The following is a 15,873-nucleotide window of genomic DNA, read 5'->3' on the forward strand; positions in this document are numbered from 1 at the left end:
GTCTTCCTTTAGGGTGAAGTAAATTGACAAAATGTAATAATAAATCTATGACAGCATGTATGTAGACAGGGCTGACTGAGTGTATTTGTTGGCAATGATAATCGTAATGAACATTTGCACTATCAAAACTGTCCTACGCCTTTCGAAGTTAAAGGAGATCATCGGTCAGTTCTTCCTGGCTTTAAGGTCCTGTGTTGCCAGCGGATGCAAACAACACCGAAGCAGCAATCCTGTAACCGTAACTGCGCGCAGGGTATGTAAGCCTGGGCTCAGGGCTGCGCTGACATTCCCGTGTGGCTTGCGTGTGCCTTGGAGGATGCTTGGAATAAGTTTGTGTTGGCGTGGAGGGCAAACCTGAAACTCGTGGAAGAGGCTTCGTTCTAGCCTGCAGAGGGCAGTGGCATGTATGGGGATGTCCGTGTGTGACAGCAAAGGGGTGACAGTTCAGGAAAAATCCCGGTGTGGCTGCACAGTGACAGCTGAGAAATAACAGTTCTGGTATACTCATTTCAGATACACGCTGCTTAAGATTTCCAAGTTTCTTGTATGTGGTACTGGCCTTATACTGGTACTTTCAGTACTATTTTATACTTGAACCATTTTCTGGCTGTTCTTTCTGTGATCCTGCTTCTGTAGACAGCCTTCCCTTAGGCTGTAACCCTGGGTTTAGGAGCCATTGCTTTGCTTTCAGGTGTTCTGAACTGTTGGCAAAGGAAAGCAAGTACAGTGGGGTTTTTAGAGTAGCAATTTTCCATCCTATATTTACAGAATGAGAGGCATTGAACAGATTATTTTGGCTTTCATGTGAAATATTCGTTGTGAATACTTGCATGGTTTTTTACCCCATTTCTTCATGTTCCTAAATTATCAAAGCACTTTGTTGCTGCAGTATGTCCTTTCCTTTCTTTTCCCCAGTCAAAACAAAGAACATATGATGCAAGCTTCATCTTCAGTGCAAAGAGACACTGTCCTTGTGTAATATTTTACCTGAAAAATAAGAAAAAATAACGTCAACACCTGTGCTTGCACAAGGCAATTCCACGGAACTGTTGCTGTGTAGAAGCTATTCATGTTTTTCTTCTTGTTGGCTCGTAGTCCGCTTAAAACAATAGGGGATTGTGCTGTCTCTTGGCAGTTAAATCATTCTAAGCTTCCATTTCTCTTGTGATTGGTCATTTTCTGTCTTTTGAAAGCAAGCTGCTCGCATACGGAGGTTTAAATGTCTAGAGGGATTATTGACCCGCCACCTACAAATTTTCAGAGCTGTTGACAAAATTGTAAAGCTTTTGAGTTCTCCCAGGGAGAAGTCCATGTATTTAATTGAAGCTACTCTGTCTCTTTCTGTAAATAGGCTTTTTGCTAAACACTTTGTTTTCTAGTATGTGCTAACAAGTGCTGTGCCGTGTGCATCAAATGTGAGTATCCTCGGATCGCTGATTTTCTGCATGTAGGGTGTTTGTTTTGCATTTCGGTGTATCCTGTCTGTCTGTTGTTCTTCTGAGGTCTTTTGGCTCTCAGAGAGCGTAACTGTATTCCATGCTGGCAGTCACACTCGTGGTAATATTGCTAACTTTCTCACTGGAGGCTGGCCAGCAATGGGCAGAGTTTCTGTACAGTGTTTAAGACAAATCAGTACAAAACGACATGCAACACCCGTCTCCGGTTTTCACTCGTCTTTACTGCCTGGTAAAACTAAAAAGAAACTTTATTTTCTCTCACTTTTCACATTTCTGCTGTTTTTAATGAGAAATCTTTGGATACGTAGGGTTGCTTTGATTGTTGTGGATTTTTAATTATTAAAAGGGACTGAGCTGGCTAGTATAGGCTATATGACGTTTCTAGGGACAATGCAAAAGCCATGGCTTTTTAAAGGCAAGAAGTTTGTTACTTAATCACGTTATGAGCACAGTTAAAATTGAAAGCATAACCGTGCTATATTTATTCGTGTTCTGCCATGATAGCCAAATGCCGTAACGCACACCAAAATGTTAAGCTTGAAATAATTTTTCTTATTTGCATGTGGAGGTGACTGACTTTTAACACTAAATCCAAGCGTTTCTGTTGTAGTTAACTTTTCGTGTGCTTTATACAAATGTGCTGTATGAGTACGATGTGGTTTAGATTTATAGCAGTGCCGAGTGTGTTTGCTGCCTTAGTCAGCTGTGAGAGCTCTCCCGCTGGGGCCGCTCCTCTCTGATGGAAAAGGAGCAGCTGTGAAGGTGCTGTTTCAGGCTCTTGCTGGCATTAAAAAACAAAAAAACAAAAAACAAAACCCCCACTAGCTTAGATTGGAGAGGGGGAACCAGGCCACGTGACTCCCACCATCCTACCCTATGTCACAGTGTGTAGGAGCGCTGATTGCTCTTACCCAATCATGCCTGGAATGCTGCTTGCCACTTGGGCTATTTCTGCTATCTGTCGCTATCAGTGCTGCAGTGCTAACAGTTTGGCAGATGGGACACTTTTTCTTGGAGTTTATGTCTTTGGTTTTTAACTTCTGGCAGTGCCTGAATTGTTGCTGTTCTCCCTCTCCTTTTCTTCTTTCTGTAAAACCATGGCCCATCGGCTGCGGTTTCATTTTGGCTCTGGGCGAAGCAACACAGCCCCTGAATCGGAGGTCCTCGACCGGGAAAGAGAAGATGACTTTTTCATGGCATTCCACACTTTGCCAAGAAGAAACAGTCCTCATGCTTTCTCCCGACACGGAGCAGATTATGGTGGGGGCAGCGATTTTCAAGAAGTGGGCTCCTTAAAAAGGAGTACATCCATGTTTATTCCCCAGCTGCTGAACAGTATTGACGTGCGGCCGACAAGAAGCTCGTCGATGCAGATTTCTCTTCAGCGCAAAGTTGCGAGCGACTGCGTGGATGAGAGTGCAACCCTGGAATCTCCCGAGGAGACACTTCCTTGTAAGTTCCCAGACTTTAGGGAGCATTATGCATCCCCCGTGGAAAACCATTCTTCCTCTCTGAGCAGTCCAGAGGTGACTCCTGAAAATTCTCCACCTAGGCTGACGGAAGAGTTAGGGCAACAGCTCAATGGAACTCTTTGCTGTAATCGGAGGATATTCTGTACTGTTCCCTCCAATAACCAGAGCGAAGATGCTCCATCTACAGCCCAAGAAGACGCGACAAATGAAGCAGCTTCAGGTTTAAACATAAGCGGTGTGAGGATTCAGCATCGTGCTTCCAGTGTAGATGTGCCTCAGGTTACTCTATTACCCTTTGGATCTGAGGCTCAAAATAATGCCCCCACCCCTGAGCCCCGGCGTTGGTCTTTGCAACATGTGCCAGATATGTCAGCAAATTCAGGGAAAAAGTTCTTTGTTCTCCAGTTACAGCAACCACAGGCAAGTGGTACCGGTGGCGAATATAACTTTGGTTTTACTGGAACAAAAGGGGACAGGTTGGTCAGGTATCCTCGGATACGGCTAGAAAGGAGTACCTCCTACCCTGTCCAGCCACGACCGGAAGAAATTAGCCCCACAGATGATGGATTGAATTCAGAACTGCATGGAAATGGAAGGAACGGGTCAGAAATATCTAGAAGCAATTCAATAGAGAGGATTCCTCAAGGGCAGGGATGTTTGTTTAAAATCAGACCAGATCAAAATACGAGGCAACAGCACTTCAGAATCCTTGTCACCCGTAATCCTGAAGAACAAAATCAGGTTGTTGGTAAAGATGGTCGTGGCACCCCTGGTCCTACACCAGCCGGCACCACGGTAAGTATGATGCTGGGTATACTGTGCTGGTAAAATACAGAATTGCCATACAAAGGCTTCTGAATTTGAAGCAACTGAAGGGCTTCCGTTGTTAGTGCTAGAACGTTCTGCATTTCTCTGGAACAAGCTGCAAATCATCTCTATTTCTAATCCAGCTTAACTTTGCTCTCAGTTACGATTGCATCCAGTGTAATTTTGAGATTCTAATGTCACACATTACTCAATTCAGTGTTACCTCAGTTGAAAAGATTTTTAAAAATCAGAACATTCAAATGGCAAATCAAGTGTTTGTGTTAATTTAGTTGTCTGAGACCCTGCTGCGTGAAGAATTCTTCATGTGCTTTGCTTTTAAAAAGAAGTACTTGGATAACTTCTAAGGATAATGTACACATGCGTGTCTCCGTGTGACTTAAAAATGTGCCCTGTAATGCTATACGATCTAAGACTAGAAATTTTATAATTCTGATGACAATAATGACTTAGAGGTTAGAAAAAAAAATCTTAGTTTATTTTTTTCTTGCTTTTGGCCTTCTGCAAATTACAAACATGTCCTGTTTATGGCATGCCACAAGTCCTGATCAAACTGCTATACAAGTAGCTTGGCACAACTCAGTAACTGTACTGTCATTTGTATTTGCTTTGATTTTGCTTTAAGATGTCAAAATTCATCCGCTGCTTTTTTCTTTGTTATAATGGACAAAGATTGAAGTTTTGTGGTTTTAAGCTGTTTTTAAAAGACCAAAGCAGGAATGAAATTCAAGGGTTTAGATTAGTCATTTGCTTAAATTGCTTTACTGTGCAATTTAACACTGCCCACTTGAGTTCCTAAGCTCAGTGATGCTGTATATAGAATAGTAAGTACTCTATCTCCAGCTGTGAAAACAGATTCACTAAAGAGATTCTGGTCTTCGCTGCTTGTGTGTTCTCATTCTCCTGCGCTTTCTTTCAGTGAAATGTAGTACAGAAAGACAGCTGCTCACTGCAGAGAGGCCATATGATGACTCTGCAGCTTTCTTATAAAAAAGCTGATCGTCTCAAAGCTATTCCAGCGTAACCTTTTTTTAGCTCTTCAGTCACTATTATGCATAGAAAATCACTGTTATTCATATTTATGCACAGAATATTCCTAAGCATTCATTAAGAATAAATGTTAAAAAAAAATCTCTTGCCGAAGAAATACAGGTTTCATTTCAGTTTCTGTTAGCTAGCAGTTTTGTTAAGTAGTGCACAGTATCTTTCCTGCCAGCCTGAGAATGTTTCAGCAGGAAAACTTGGAATGCAGAATCTCCGCTGATTTTTTTTCCTCATTTGAATTTCATGTATTCAGTACGTCAAGAGTTCTCTCTCATACTACAAATGTATGCCTGATTTTCCATTTCCTATTATCCAACAATAGCTGTTCACAGGGAAGCACCATAACCAATTACATAAGTAGCTGTAGCAGGTCAAACCTGGTACAAAAGTGTCAGAGATTTACAGATCTGTGCAACTTGCAGAGATGTGCCCGATGTCTTCATCCCGTGCCTCTGCAGTGCTTCTCATTTTCCTAAAGGATATGCCCCCAAAGTCACTTCCTTGATCCTCACTGTCGTAGCAATTCACATACCAAAGATGTACTTCAGTGTTTCCAGAAGAGAATTAAGAAGTTTGTTCCTACATGCTCTCAGCTTTAGTTACCATGTGAAATCAATTTAGCCTGCCGTGAAGCGTGGCAGTCACGGAGGCACTCAGTCCAAACAGAACTTGCATTCTTTAGCGCAAAACATTTCAAAAATGAAGAATTAATTGAAACATAAAGCTTCTTTGTGGTGTTTTCTCATATTTTGAGTAAGCCCAGAAGTGTTGTGGGTAGAGGTGATTGGCCAGGCAAGTTGCCATAGGAAGTGTGGGCAATGAAAGCGTCTTGCTGGAAGTCTTGCTTTAGTTTGTCTAGGTATAAAACGTTCTTCGGTATGGTGCAATTTCTGAGCTATCCCGCAGACGTTTGGGGATCTCTGATGCTAAGGACGGGTGTGCCTGAAGTGTTTGTTCTGTGAAGCTGAGGGGAAAAGCTGCCATGTCTTATGGTTGTTAGAGAAGAAAAAAAAAATCCGGAGTCTTCCAGTTAAACAAGTTTGTGTGTATTTGATTGATATAGGGCATGGGCCTGGGGCTGTACGCAGCAGCTGCTACAGCCTTATTTATCTTGAGTGAAAACATTTATGCGGGCGTCTGCAGTCCTACTGCTACCAAGTGTTTATGACCTTTCAAATATCTTCTGTTTTAGACAGAAGTGTTTTTGGGCAAGCAGGATGTATTTCATTACAAGTTGTTATAAAATATTAACTAAAATATGAGCTTGTGCCCAACCGAACGTTTTTATTTGGAAGCATAGTTGCAAACTCTTTTGGCTGCTGTGGTATTTTATATGTAATACAATAGACTACTGCTAAGCGTGTATATATACCATGGCATGTAACAAATACTTACATTGTTTTTAATTTGGGGTCTGTGAGTGCATATTTGTATCTTCAAAAATCCCATATACTGGACAACTGTGTTAGAGATCTGACAAAGGCATCTTTGTTGTGATGAAAAAATGCAAAGCTCCCTGGCAAAATGTTGTAGTGTTGAATTATACGTAGCTGACAAACAGAAATGGCAACTCTTGACTCTGCTGGTCTGCATTTCACAAGTCAGCTTTTATTTTCCTTCCTACCTTCCTTAAAAATAATTTGAGAGTAAATTTTGTGGTGAAAGTACAGAGAATCTAATTATGCTGCTAAGATACCAGCTGGGACTGGGGCATCTAAACCTAAAAGAGCAACTTAGAATAAACACAGCTCAGCCGACACAAGGGGCCGAAATTCTGCAGAGTGCCCCGAAGACTTGGACGTGGCCACCTAGGGACGCGGGTCCTGCTCAGGCTGGCGCTGCGTGGCAGTCTGGCGGTTAAGTGCCTAAAGTCTAGCTGAGACGGTCTTTGGCGAGATTTCCTTTCTAGAAAGCGAAAGCAGGGTTGGGTGAACGTATGCAATGCGCATGGTGGCTTTCGTACAGACTCTATGTGAAGTGGCTAAAAAATTCCTGTTAGGCGTGTGGAACACGACGGAGGTTTAGTTGCATTGTAAAAGAATAATTTCTTAACTGGCAGTTCCCTCCTGTAGCCTGGCAGGGCTCTAACGCTTCTGATGAACAAATTGCACGTGTCTGTCCTTGCGCTGTGCTGAACCTGTCTAAGGCAGGTACCGCTTTGTGACAGTGAAGAAGGGGAGAGGAGGAATAAATGTTCTGTGTTTTGCCAGTGTGCTTCGCAAGCCACAACACGTTTTGGTTGGTACGATATTCACTTCTGGATTGAATTTTGTTTTTCTTTCATACATAAACTGACCCATTTGGTCTAATGAAAGAAATGCTTCAGTGGTTTGGTGTAAGCTACGGTCAGGTCTGAAAGTCTCTTTCCTGAGATGGTATGGAGCCATAAATGGATTATATACCGGTGATCCCCACGTGAAAAACTGGTGGAGATTATTTAAAGATAAAATGAAAAAAGAATTTCCACCCTCCCACTCCCCCATCCTCATTCAAATAACCATTGCAAGAGATCTTGTTTCAGGCTAGCTAATCCAGTCTGCTGAGAGAGAGGGAAATCCTAATTTTCCTTTTAGCGTGGCACTTCTGGCCAATTCTTGTGGCCATTCACTGGCCTGTCCTCGGTGTGGTGTTCAGCACATACAACATTTGTCGTCTTTAACTCGCCCCCCTCGGATACTTTTTCAGGACCTGAGTAGAGTGGTGCTTTTGGTTTGAAGAAGAGGTCTAGTTGCTTCCTACATTTGCTGAGCCAAGTCTGTCCGAAAAATCCAAAGAATAAACAGATAAAAAGGGGGCAGATTCTGTTCCTAAGAACGTGTCTGTAACTGTTGATCTGCCTCTCCTGTTTTCACCTGGGTGAAGTGCATCGGAGCCGGCACTCTAATCCAAGACAGGACGTGAGGAGCAGGCAAGCACTTGGCCCCGGGGTCCGCCTGCCCCTGCGCCCACCCCGTGGGCGGCGCGGGGCTGGCTGCGTTCACCTGCCCAGTGAGCCTGACGGGGCTCTCCCTGCCGCCCCCGCAGCAGTTGCTGAGTGCGCCGCTGCTTTCAGTGGTACAAAGCAAGCCGCTAACGATTTGTCTTCTCTTATGTGCTATTCTTCATTATACTAGTTGCATATTGAGGGCTTAGAGATTTTTCTAAAATGGAAAGGTGAAAGCTGTATCAGCGGTATTTCTTTCCAAGCCTCTTTAGAGAGGGCAGAATCGATACAACTCAATTGCACGCAGGCATCGGTAGACAAGTGCCGTGGGAAGTGTCGTGTGCCTTTAGAGGCTGCCTTGCCTTCCAGTGCAAACAGAGCTAATACTGCACCCGGCGATTATTATCTTTTACATTGCACTTGTCCAGGTTTGGAGACCTACTTCAGGGACTGCTATCTGGACTCTAATAGGCATCTCTAGAACAAAATGCGTGCTGCCTGTAGCTAGGTGCTTAAAATACCTCAAAGGAAGAGCGCTGTGAAATTTGTTTCTCTGCTTGCTCCACAAGGAGTGCAGATGGCTATCTAAGGGCCCCAGTGCTGTGCAGGTGAGGACTTTGCTCACATCTGCCTGTAGGGGTGGAGGATGCTCTCCCTCGGTGGTTACAAATATCCTAACCATTTAGTTAGTTGAAAACTACTTCAAGCGTGGTTTTATTCGTATATAGATATCTAGGTATCTCTTTTAGTCAAGTTTTCAGAGTCAAGAATTGGCAATACCGTCTTTACCTTATCCCTATCCACCCCCAGAGTTCCCTGGTAAAGTATTCTGATTTTATTAGACTTTGTTGTTGGGCGTTTTTCTTGCTGGAAGCTGAATCTTGAATAAAACCTTGAACAGAAGAGTTGGAAATAACATTTTTATTTTATAGCACTAATAAACTATTTGCTCCTACATGGAAAAATTGTGTGGTGCTGAGTCTCAGTACACGGTGATCTCTTTAAAGCTGAGTTTATAGGGCCTCGATTTACAATGGAAATGCTGACACAGTCTTAACACCGAAGGTGCCAGCCAGAGCAGCTTCAGTAGAGAGCTAGCCCCCGAGAACTGCACATAATAAAACAGATACAGAGCGTTCATGGCTTTTTGCACTATTCAGCTGTTTGAGCAAGGTGATCAAGTAGTGAAGAATTTAGGAACGTACATGTTTTGTGATGATTTTTGTTCTAAAAGCTCTTTGAAGTCCAAATGTATCCTGTTAACTTAGTTTCTGGATTACATCCTATTGTAAAATGTACTGCTGCATTCATTCGTCTAAAATCTGGTGCTTTTGTTGTTTTTCGTTTAGTAAGATGGCATTGGTAGCTTCCAAACGACAGCAATTACGTACAGAAAAAGACATTAATAAAATCAGCAGTATGACTGGGCTGTTTCTGTTGCCAAAAAGAGGGGAAAAAAATGACCTTCGCTCTCTTTAAATCCTCTGATACCATCTACCCAGCCCAACGCTGGGCTGTCTCGTGTGCGTGGAAGAAGCTGATTCTGAAGTTAAAGGCCCTGGTGTTATTACCAAAATACTATTCCTGTTTCCAGGTTTGTGATGTGCCGACTCCTCGGGCCTGGGGCGGGGAGGGGCCGACACGTGCGGTATTCGGGAAGCGAAAGGCAAAAGGAAAATCTGTTTCTAATTAGATCAGTTGTGCAAATGAAATAAGTACTGCACTGTGTACTGTGGTGTGAATTCAGACCGTTTTTCAATTGCTTTGGTAAAAGCTTCGTCTTCCCTTTCAGCCTAGGTTGGAAAGAATTAACCTCCCTGGTCAGCCGCGTTCCCGGGCTGTAGTTTGTGTAGGCTGGAAAAGAACGAGAGGCCGCAAGGTGGGAGTTCTGTCCTCAGCGCGAGGGAGATGCAGCAATGAACTTGTGTGAGCTCACTAGCCTTCTTTTCAGTTACTTGTCGAAGTCTTATATTCTTAATCCTACTACTAAAAGAAATTCTTAGTGGTAAAGATTAATATAATCCGTGTTTATAACGAAGAGAAGCAAGGCAACAGGAGCCTACTTTTTCAACATCAATTTTAGTCTTCAACAGATTGCTGGAAAGACAGAAATAAAACTCTGGAATAAGTTATTTTGAATGCTTTTATTACAGAAAGCAAGCTACTTCAAAATTAAACAAAGTTATTCATCAAACAGTGAAAATTCTTTTAAACAAGATATTGGAGGCTGACAAGTGTCCTCCTTGACAAAGGTAAAGCCTAAGTTTTACCGAGTTAACGTTTAAAACAGTTTGTGTATTTTGTTCCAAAAATAACTTTCAGCTTTGAGCTGTTTTTAATTTTATTTCTACTTAATATCCTGTAAGTAAAGAGCATAGCATATCCACGCGTGTGGATAGCAATATTATTTAAAAGGGATTATGTCAAATCACAATTACTTGTCAAATCACATTTTCCTATTGCTAAATAAAATTTGAAGCGTTATTATCAAAGCTAAGAATTATGTTACATTCTACACATATCCCCCCGCTTCTAGTGTAAGTTTTGTGCATTTTAACAGTAATATAATTGTTTTAGTACATCTGCACTGTAAAGACTTCGGGTTACAAATATGATAATCATTTGGATATTTTGTTAATTGAAATCTGCTTCAAGCAGGTTTTTTATTACCAGAAGACAGTTATTTGCTTCAGATTGTATAAAAGTGGAACTAAACGTTAGTGTTGAAATGTTGAGCAGAATCTCCTTCCATGTACTTGCACAGAATCTTGTGCTCTCTCCAAAGATTTGGAAGTGGAGGCTGCTGTAGTTGCTGTATTACTAACACTTCAGTATTTTTAGAAACTCTATCAGAGCGTGCCTGCCAGCACACTGAATTATTATAAACACAAGTGAACTATACTTGTTGGGAAATGATTGCAATATATTTGGTGATGCAGCTTGCAGTTATGTAGCAGTGTTTACTAACACACATCTTTTCAGAATTCAGCAATCCATAATACAGGTTTCTGATCCTGGACAGAACATCTTTTTGAATGTTTGAATTGTGAGATTCACATGGCTTTCATATTTTTCTCTCTCTATTTAAAAAAAAAAAAAAAAACATGCTAATGCCCAAAAGCATTGCTGAAAGTTGTAGATTGCCTTCTTAATCCTGATAGCCAGCATTTCTTTTGCAGTTCAGAAAGCTTCAGATGGCATGTTGTGACCTTTTAATGATTTATTTTTAAAGAATGATATGAAGTGCAACACTGAAATGTCCTTGGACATGAGTTATTTGCATTAGCAGTGTATCTATTTGATATATCTGGTTAAGCACAGGTTGTTGGTATCCTTTTATTTTACAACAAGGGAGGTGTTGTTTTTCTTTTGGAACGTATTTCTCCCTTAAGCAGTAAATATGCTGTATGTGGTGAATTTCTGGCCTTATGGGTCTGCATTAGCATGTCTTACAGAAGCTGTCTGTTGTCCAAAAGTAAGCAATGTGTGTAATTTGCAAAAATTAAGTCTGATGAATGGGATTAACGGATTTATCCATATATATATACATATATATATTCTATTATACAAAAATGGGGATTTATAAACTATTTGCTAGAATGTGATCTGCATGATTTGCAATGTTAGCACTGTGCTTTTATCAAACCTGTGAACGCAGTCTGTCGTCATTGTCAAGAGGAGCTCCGGTTTAAGCACACAGGAGGATTTTCTGTCTCAATTTGCTGACTTGGGACTTGGGCCACCTTTGGGAACACAGTTGTGTCAGGGGCCTTGCGTTGCTGCACGAGTCTTCTCAAGCACATCTGAAAAGCCAAAATCTGTTTGAATCCACAACATCCCAGAAGTGGGATTCATCATTTCTTTACGGATAGAACAAAAATTTGCCTGCAGTTCAGTGATTTTAGGCCTTTAGTGTTGGATGAGGAACATTCAATTAACTAGCTTGAGAGCGCTAGCGCTGCAGAACCTGATGGACGAAGAGAACGCCAGCGAAATGGGTGGGAGGCCGAGGAGGTTAGACAGATCTAAGGGCTCCTTGTTTTGTCACAAAGTCGTGTGGCCAGCCAACAGTTCTGTGCTTTTATGTTGGACTTAGTGACAATTTCTGGTAGATCACATTTGACAATTTATTGCATGTTTTCCACCTTACTATGTCAGGTTTTTGTTCGTCTGTGTTCATCTACAGCAGACCTTACCACAAAGGGATCTAAGGTTTTTGTAGGTGTTAGAACCAATGTCCTGTTTTCAGATACTTCCAAAATTTTGTTAAACAAGCCCATTCAGACCTTTATATAAACTATGTCTTTGAGGGAAAGTTGTCCACTGTTGAGGTGCCTTTTTTTTTTTTTACAGTGCACTCAAAGCATATCTCCTGACTTGTAAAAATCAGTTAGTCTTTGGAGCTGCTGGTTTTCAAGTGTTCTACACCAAATGTGTACCAATACGTACATGGAGTTTGTTAGCAGCTGAAAATAAAATAAAATACAAGTTGTAAAGTAAATACAAATAACGTGATATTGAGAGAAAGTTAAGTTTCAGGTAGTCTCTTTTGCCACAAAGGAAGTACATATAAATAATAAATTAATCAGTTACAAGGTGTAGGATTGCAATAGATGCTCTACAAGGCATACTAATCAAGCCATAGAGTAACTCTGGAAGGTTTGTTTTATATATGTGTGTGTGTGTGTGTATATATATATATATATATTGTTTACAGTACTTATGACATTATCAGCTTTCCCCCTTCACTTCCAGCCTTGCAGAAGGTTCTTTCTGCAGCTCCCGAGGCAGCTGGGAGCTGGTGTGGGAGCAGTGCATTGCTGAGTTGGGACTAGGCTTCTGTCCACGCAGGCTGAGGGAGAACATGACCAAAGATAAATGAGAAATGAGCTGAGCAGAAAAGAGGAGCAGGATTTGCTTCCTGCAAAGAACCACTCATAACCGCTGTAAGCCAAAAGGTTTAGTGAAGATAGCAACAGTATCTGCACCCGATCTTCTAGCAGGTCCAGCTCACTTGTTTTTGTCACATACTGCTTCAATAAGCATGTAAAATTATGACGGTTTTGTCTGATTTGAAGCTCTGGGGCTAAATCTAGTCCATATTGAAGCTATTAGGAATTCTGCCATTGATTTCAGTATGGCTGAAGCTGCACTCGTGAACTTCCCTTTACCATTTCTTTCTTGCATGTAGCCCTCGTAATTTCAGAGGCTTCAGCTAGATAGCTCTCCCAAGGAACAAAGAAGCTGTGCAGGCTGGCCACGTGGATGTCCTGTCCCTGCCTAGGTGTTACTCTGCGTGCAAACGTGCATCTGCCGGAGTGTGGGATGAAATCCCAAACTGGAATCGCAGTGCAGTAGTTCTGGCCCAAGTCCTGTTCTAGGCATAACAGCAAACGTAATCCTTCTAAAAATGATGAGAAGAGGTAGGGAGTGGAGGTGTAAGATTAGGGGCAGTTACAAGCCTGGCTGAAACCGTGCACCTTGAAAGCAGGGAGCAATCTGGTTGCCATTAGCCAGTCAGCAGAGCTACACCAGAACTTGTATGCTCAGTGACGAGTCCGTGGGTCTCACTTGGCCGTGTATTTCACTCTGTTCTCTACTTACAAATTAATATGCAGATACTTGTAACATCTTCAAAGGTGGTACCAAGTGCTCCCATCCTCAGGATAATGTCTGCCAACTCGTGTAATTACCAATCTTCCCGAGCCATTGGAAGAACTTAAATTTCTCACTTTTTAAAGTAAGCAATTTGTCTTTTGCATTGCTCACATTTTGGCAATGTTCTGCAGATCGTCTACTTTGTTTCCTACTCTCGATAAACCTTTCTGCTTAGAACCATAGGTCATTGCACAAACACTTGTGCAAGTGTTATTGTTCAGCTCTGTGTGTATAAAAATGAAATTCTCTGAACATACTTCTCTGGGGGAAAGATTCAGTAAATGAATGCTTCTGAATGAAGGAAATATGCTGAGGGTGGTCGCTCGCCTCAAAGGACAGCCCGTACTCGATAAAACGTCTGCTTCTACTTGCATAGCGCCTGCGTGAGGGTCAGAGAAAGGCAGCCGTTCTCAGGAGACTGCAGGCCTCGGTGTTTTCCTGATGTTGCTCAGACTGGTAAACCTCTGGAAAGGTACACTGCTGTTTCTTTGGCAGTGAAATATTGATTATATACGTCCTACTTCCTTGTTGAACTGATTTACGTCCCAAAAAAAGGTGTCAGGTTTTTTCCTGCTCCCACGGTGAATGATGTTACGGTTCACTAAGCACCTCAGAGAAAGGTATTTTAGGATGAATGTTTTGATTCTGAATTTTAGAAAATAGAAGTTGACACCAACTCTGTTTTCACTTTTCTCTCTCAATGTACAGCACTGAAAAAAGGCAAGTAAAAGTTAGGAATATCAGGAATTATAATGAAAGAGTTTAAGACAATTTTCGTTTTGTATGTAATCTGGGTCCTGAATATGCTTATGTGAGTCAAATTCTAGGCATAAATATTAATGATATAAATTACATCAATTTAGAAAAAAACTATTCCTTTGAAGTGAAGCTATATACTAGCAATTTCTGAAAGTTTTAGGCAATATATGCGGTATAAAATGTAAAAATAAAAATAATTTTTAGAAAGCTACTATCTGGTGCTTAAAGCCAAAACCAAAGGGTTTTCCAGAAATCAATACGTTTGTGGTGACATTATTTAAGATCTGTTGCACATTCTTAATTCACAAGATTAAATGCCTGATCTTAACTGAGCACGTGAAATACAACTTTTTGTTCTTTGCATAGTGGGCTTTGTAGGTCACAATATGGTCGCTGAGTATTGAGAAACCTAATAGTGGTGGTTTAGATGTGGGAAGCTGATGTTAATAGACTTGGTTTTGTCCAATATAACCATATTTTAGTATTTTGGGACTTGCAGCATCCCCCTAATGCAAATATCTCAAGTAAATGCAAACCGTACTTTATACTCACTGGGAAAACTGAAAAATAAAAACTGTGTGTGCAGTGTCTTACTACTGCCGTCCCCACAGAAAACCTTGCAGTGGTTTTATCTTAAAGAATTAGCGTTGTGTTATGCTATTTTTTTCATATTTAGTTTTCTCTTAAGAGAAATAAAAATAAATGGGGTGGAGAAGGGTTAACACAGAGAAGCTGCTTGTTTTCCCTGTATAAACTTGTAAATACTGTGAATTTTTATCAATTAATTGCCCAAATTTTCAGGCTCTATCTGTACACAGAAGCAAAATATTTTAATTTCCTGTTAAATAGATGCATCTTTATCCCACAGTAGGACCAGATAGCTTTGGAGTTTAACAATACAGCTAAACTTTTCCTGATACTAAAAAACTGGTGTTATTTCAATACGCAGTTCGTTACTTATTTAGAATTAGGGCAGGGAAAACTTCATAACCTTACCTTAAACGCTTCCTCTCTCCTGCCCCGATAGCCTGTGGGAATAGGGGAGGCAGTTTAACCCTGGGGTACGCAGCCAGGCAGCTCTCCATTTCCAGCGGTGCGAGGGAGAGCCACGGCTCCCGAAGCGCAGGAGGTGCCGAGGCGGTGCGTGGCGTGCACAAAGCACGCTCAGTCGCTGGGAGCTGGTGTGATCTGCTCTCTGCAAATGAGCTTAAAACACTTGCTGCTTTATTTTTTTACATCTGTTTTGGCCAGCGTGTGTTTGTTCTGTGACCTGTCGCTCTGCCCTGATGCCGCTCACAAAAAAAGCTAATAAACGGTTGGGAATCTGGGAGGTGAGGAGCAGCAACCTGTGGGGGAGGAAGCAGTAACCGGCGAGTCGAAGCCCTGCTGTTCAGGCAGCAGTTTGGCGTGAACTCCCTCTCCCGTCCCCAGACTGCTGAGCTGTCTGCCTGCTTTTCGGATTTGTTGTTGTCTTGAGCAGTGAATCACAGCAGTGCTCGCCTGGGCAGGTGACATCAGTTGGATTTCTTATGCCGGATGCCAGCCAAAACAGATGCGGGAAGAGGAGGGAGAAAAGAATTCGGAGTCTTCAGTTTGCAGCGCCAGCTCCATTCTCCATGGAGCTGATGTGTGTGTTTTCCTTGCGCCGTGTGCCCTTCCACAGCCAATGCTGTCTCCTTCTCTCAAGTTTCTGAGAGCTCGGAGCTGGAGAGCACTCTTTGCTGCCTTTTGTTAG

General features: G+C 41.9%; 1 protein-coding gene across 22 annotated transcripts in view; it reads left to right on the forward strand.

The window, feature by feature from the left end:
• The window catches only part of LOC310888585 (E3 ubiquitin-protein ligase NEDD4-like), a 149,777-nt gene that overhangs the window by 77,270 nt on the left and 56,634 nt on the right, over window positions 1–15,873 (forward strand). For 2 of the 22 annotated variants that reach the window (XM_083815407.1, XM_083815423.1), the window contains exons 1-2: window positions 276–1,686; window positions 2,604–3,724. The exons of 14 other annotated variants lie outside the window; for them this stretch is intronic. In XM_083815407.1, the coding sequence (XP_083671533.1) occupies window positions 1,596–1,686; window positions 2,604–3,724 (1,212 nt within the window). In that variant the 5' untranslated portion in view covers window positions 276–1,595. Of the gene's footprint in view, window positions 1–275; window positions 3,725–15,873 lie in introns of those variants that run through there. 6 more of the 22 variants (XM_083815422.1, XM_083815426.1, XM_083815418.1 and 3 more) reach the window with 3 other exon arrangements.

Source organism: Anser anser (genome assembly GCF_964211835.1).
Source record: "Anser anser genome assembly, chromosome: W".
Classification (NCBI taxonomy): Eukaryota; Metazoa; Chordata; class Aves; order Anseriformes; family Anatidae; genus Anser; species Anser anser.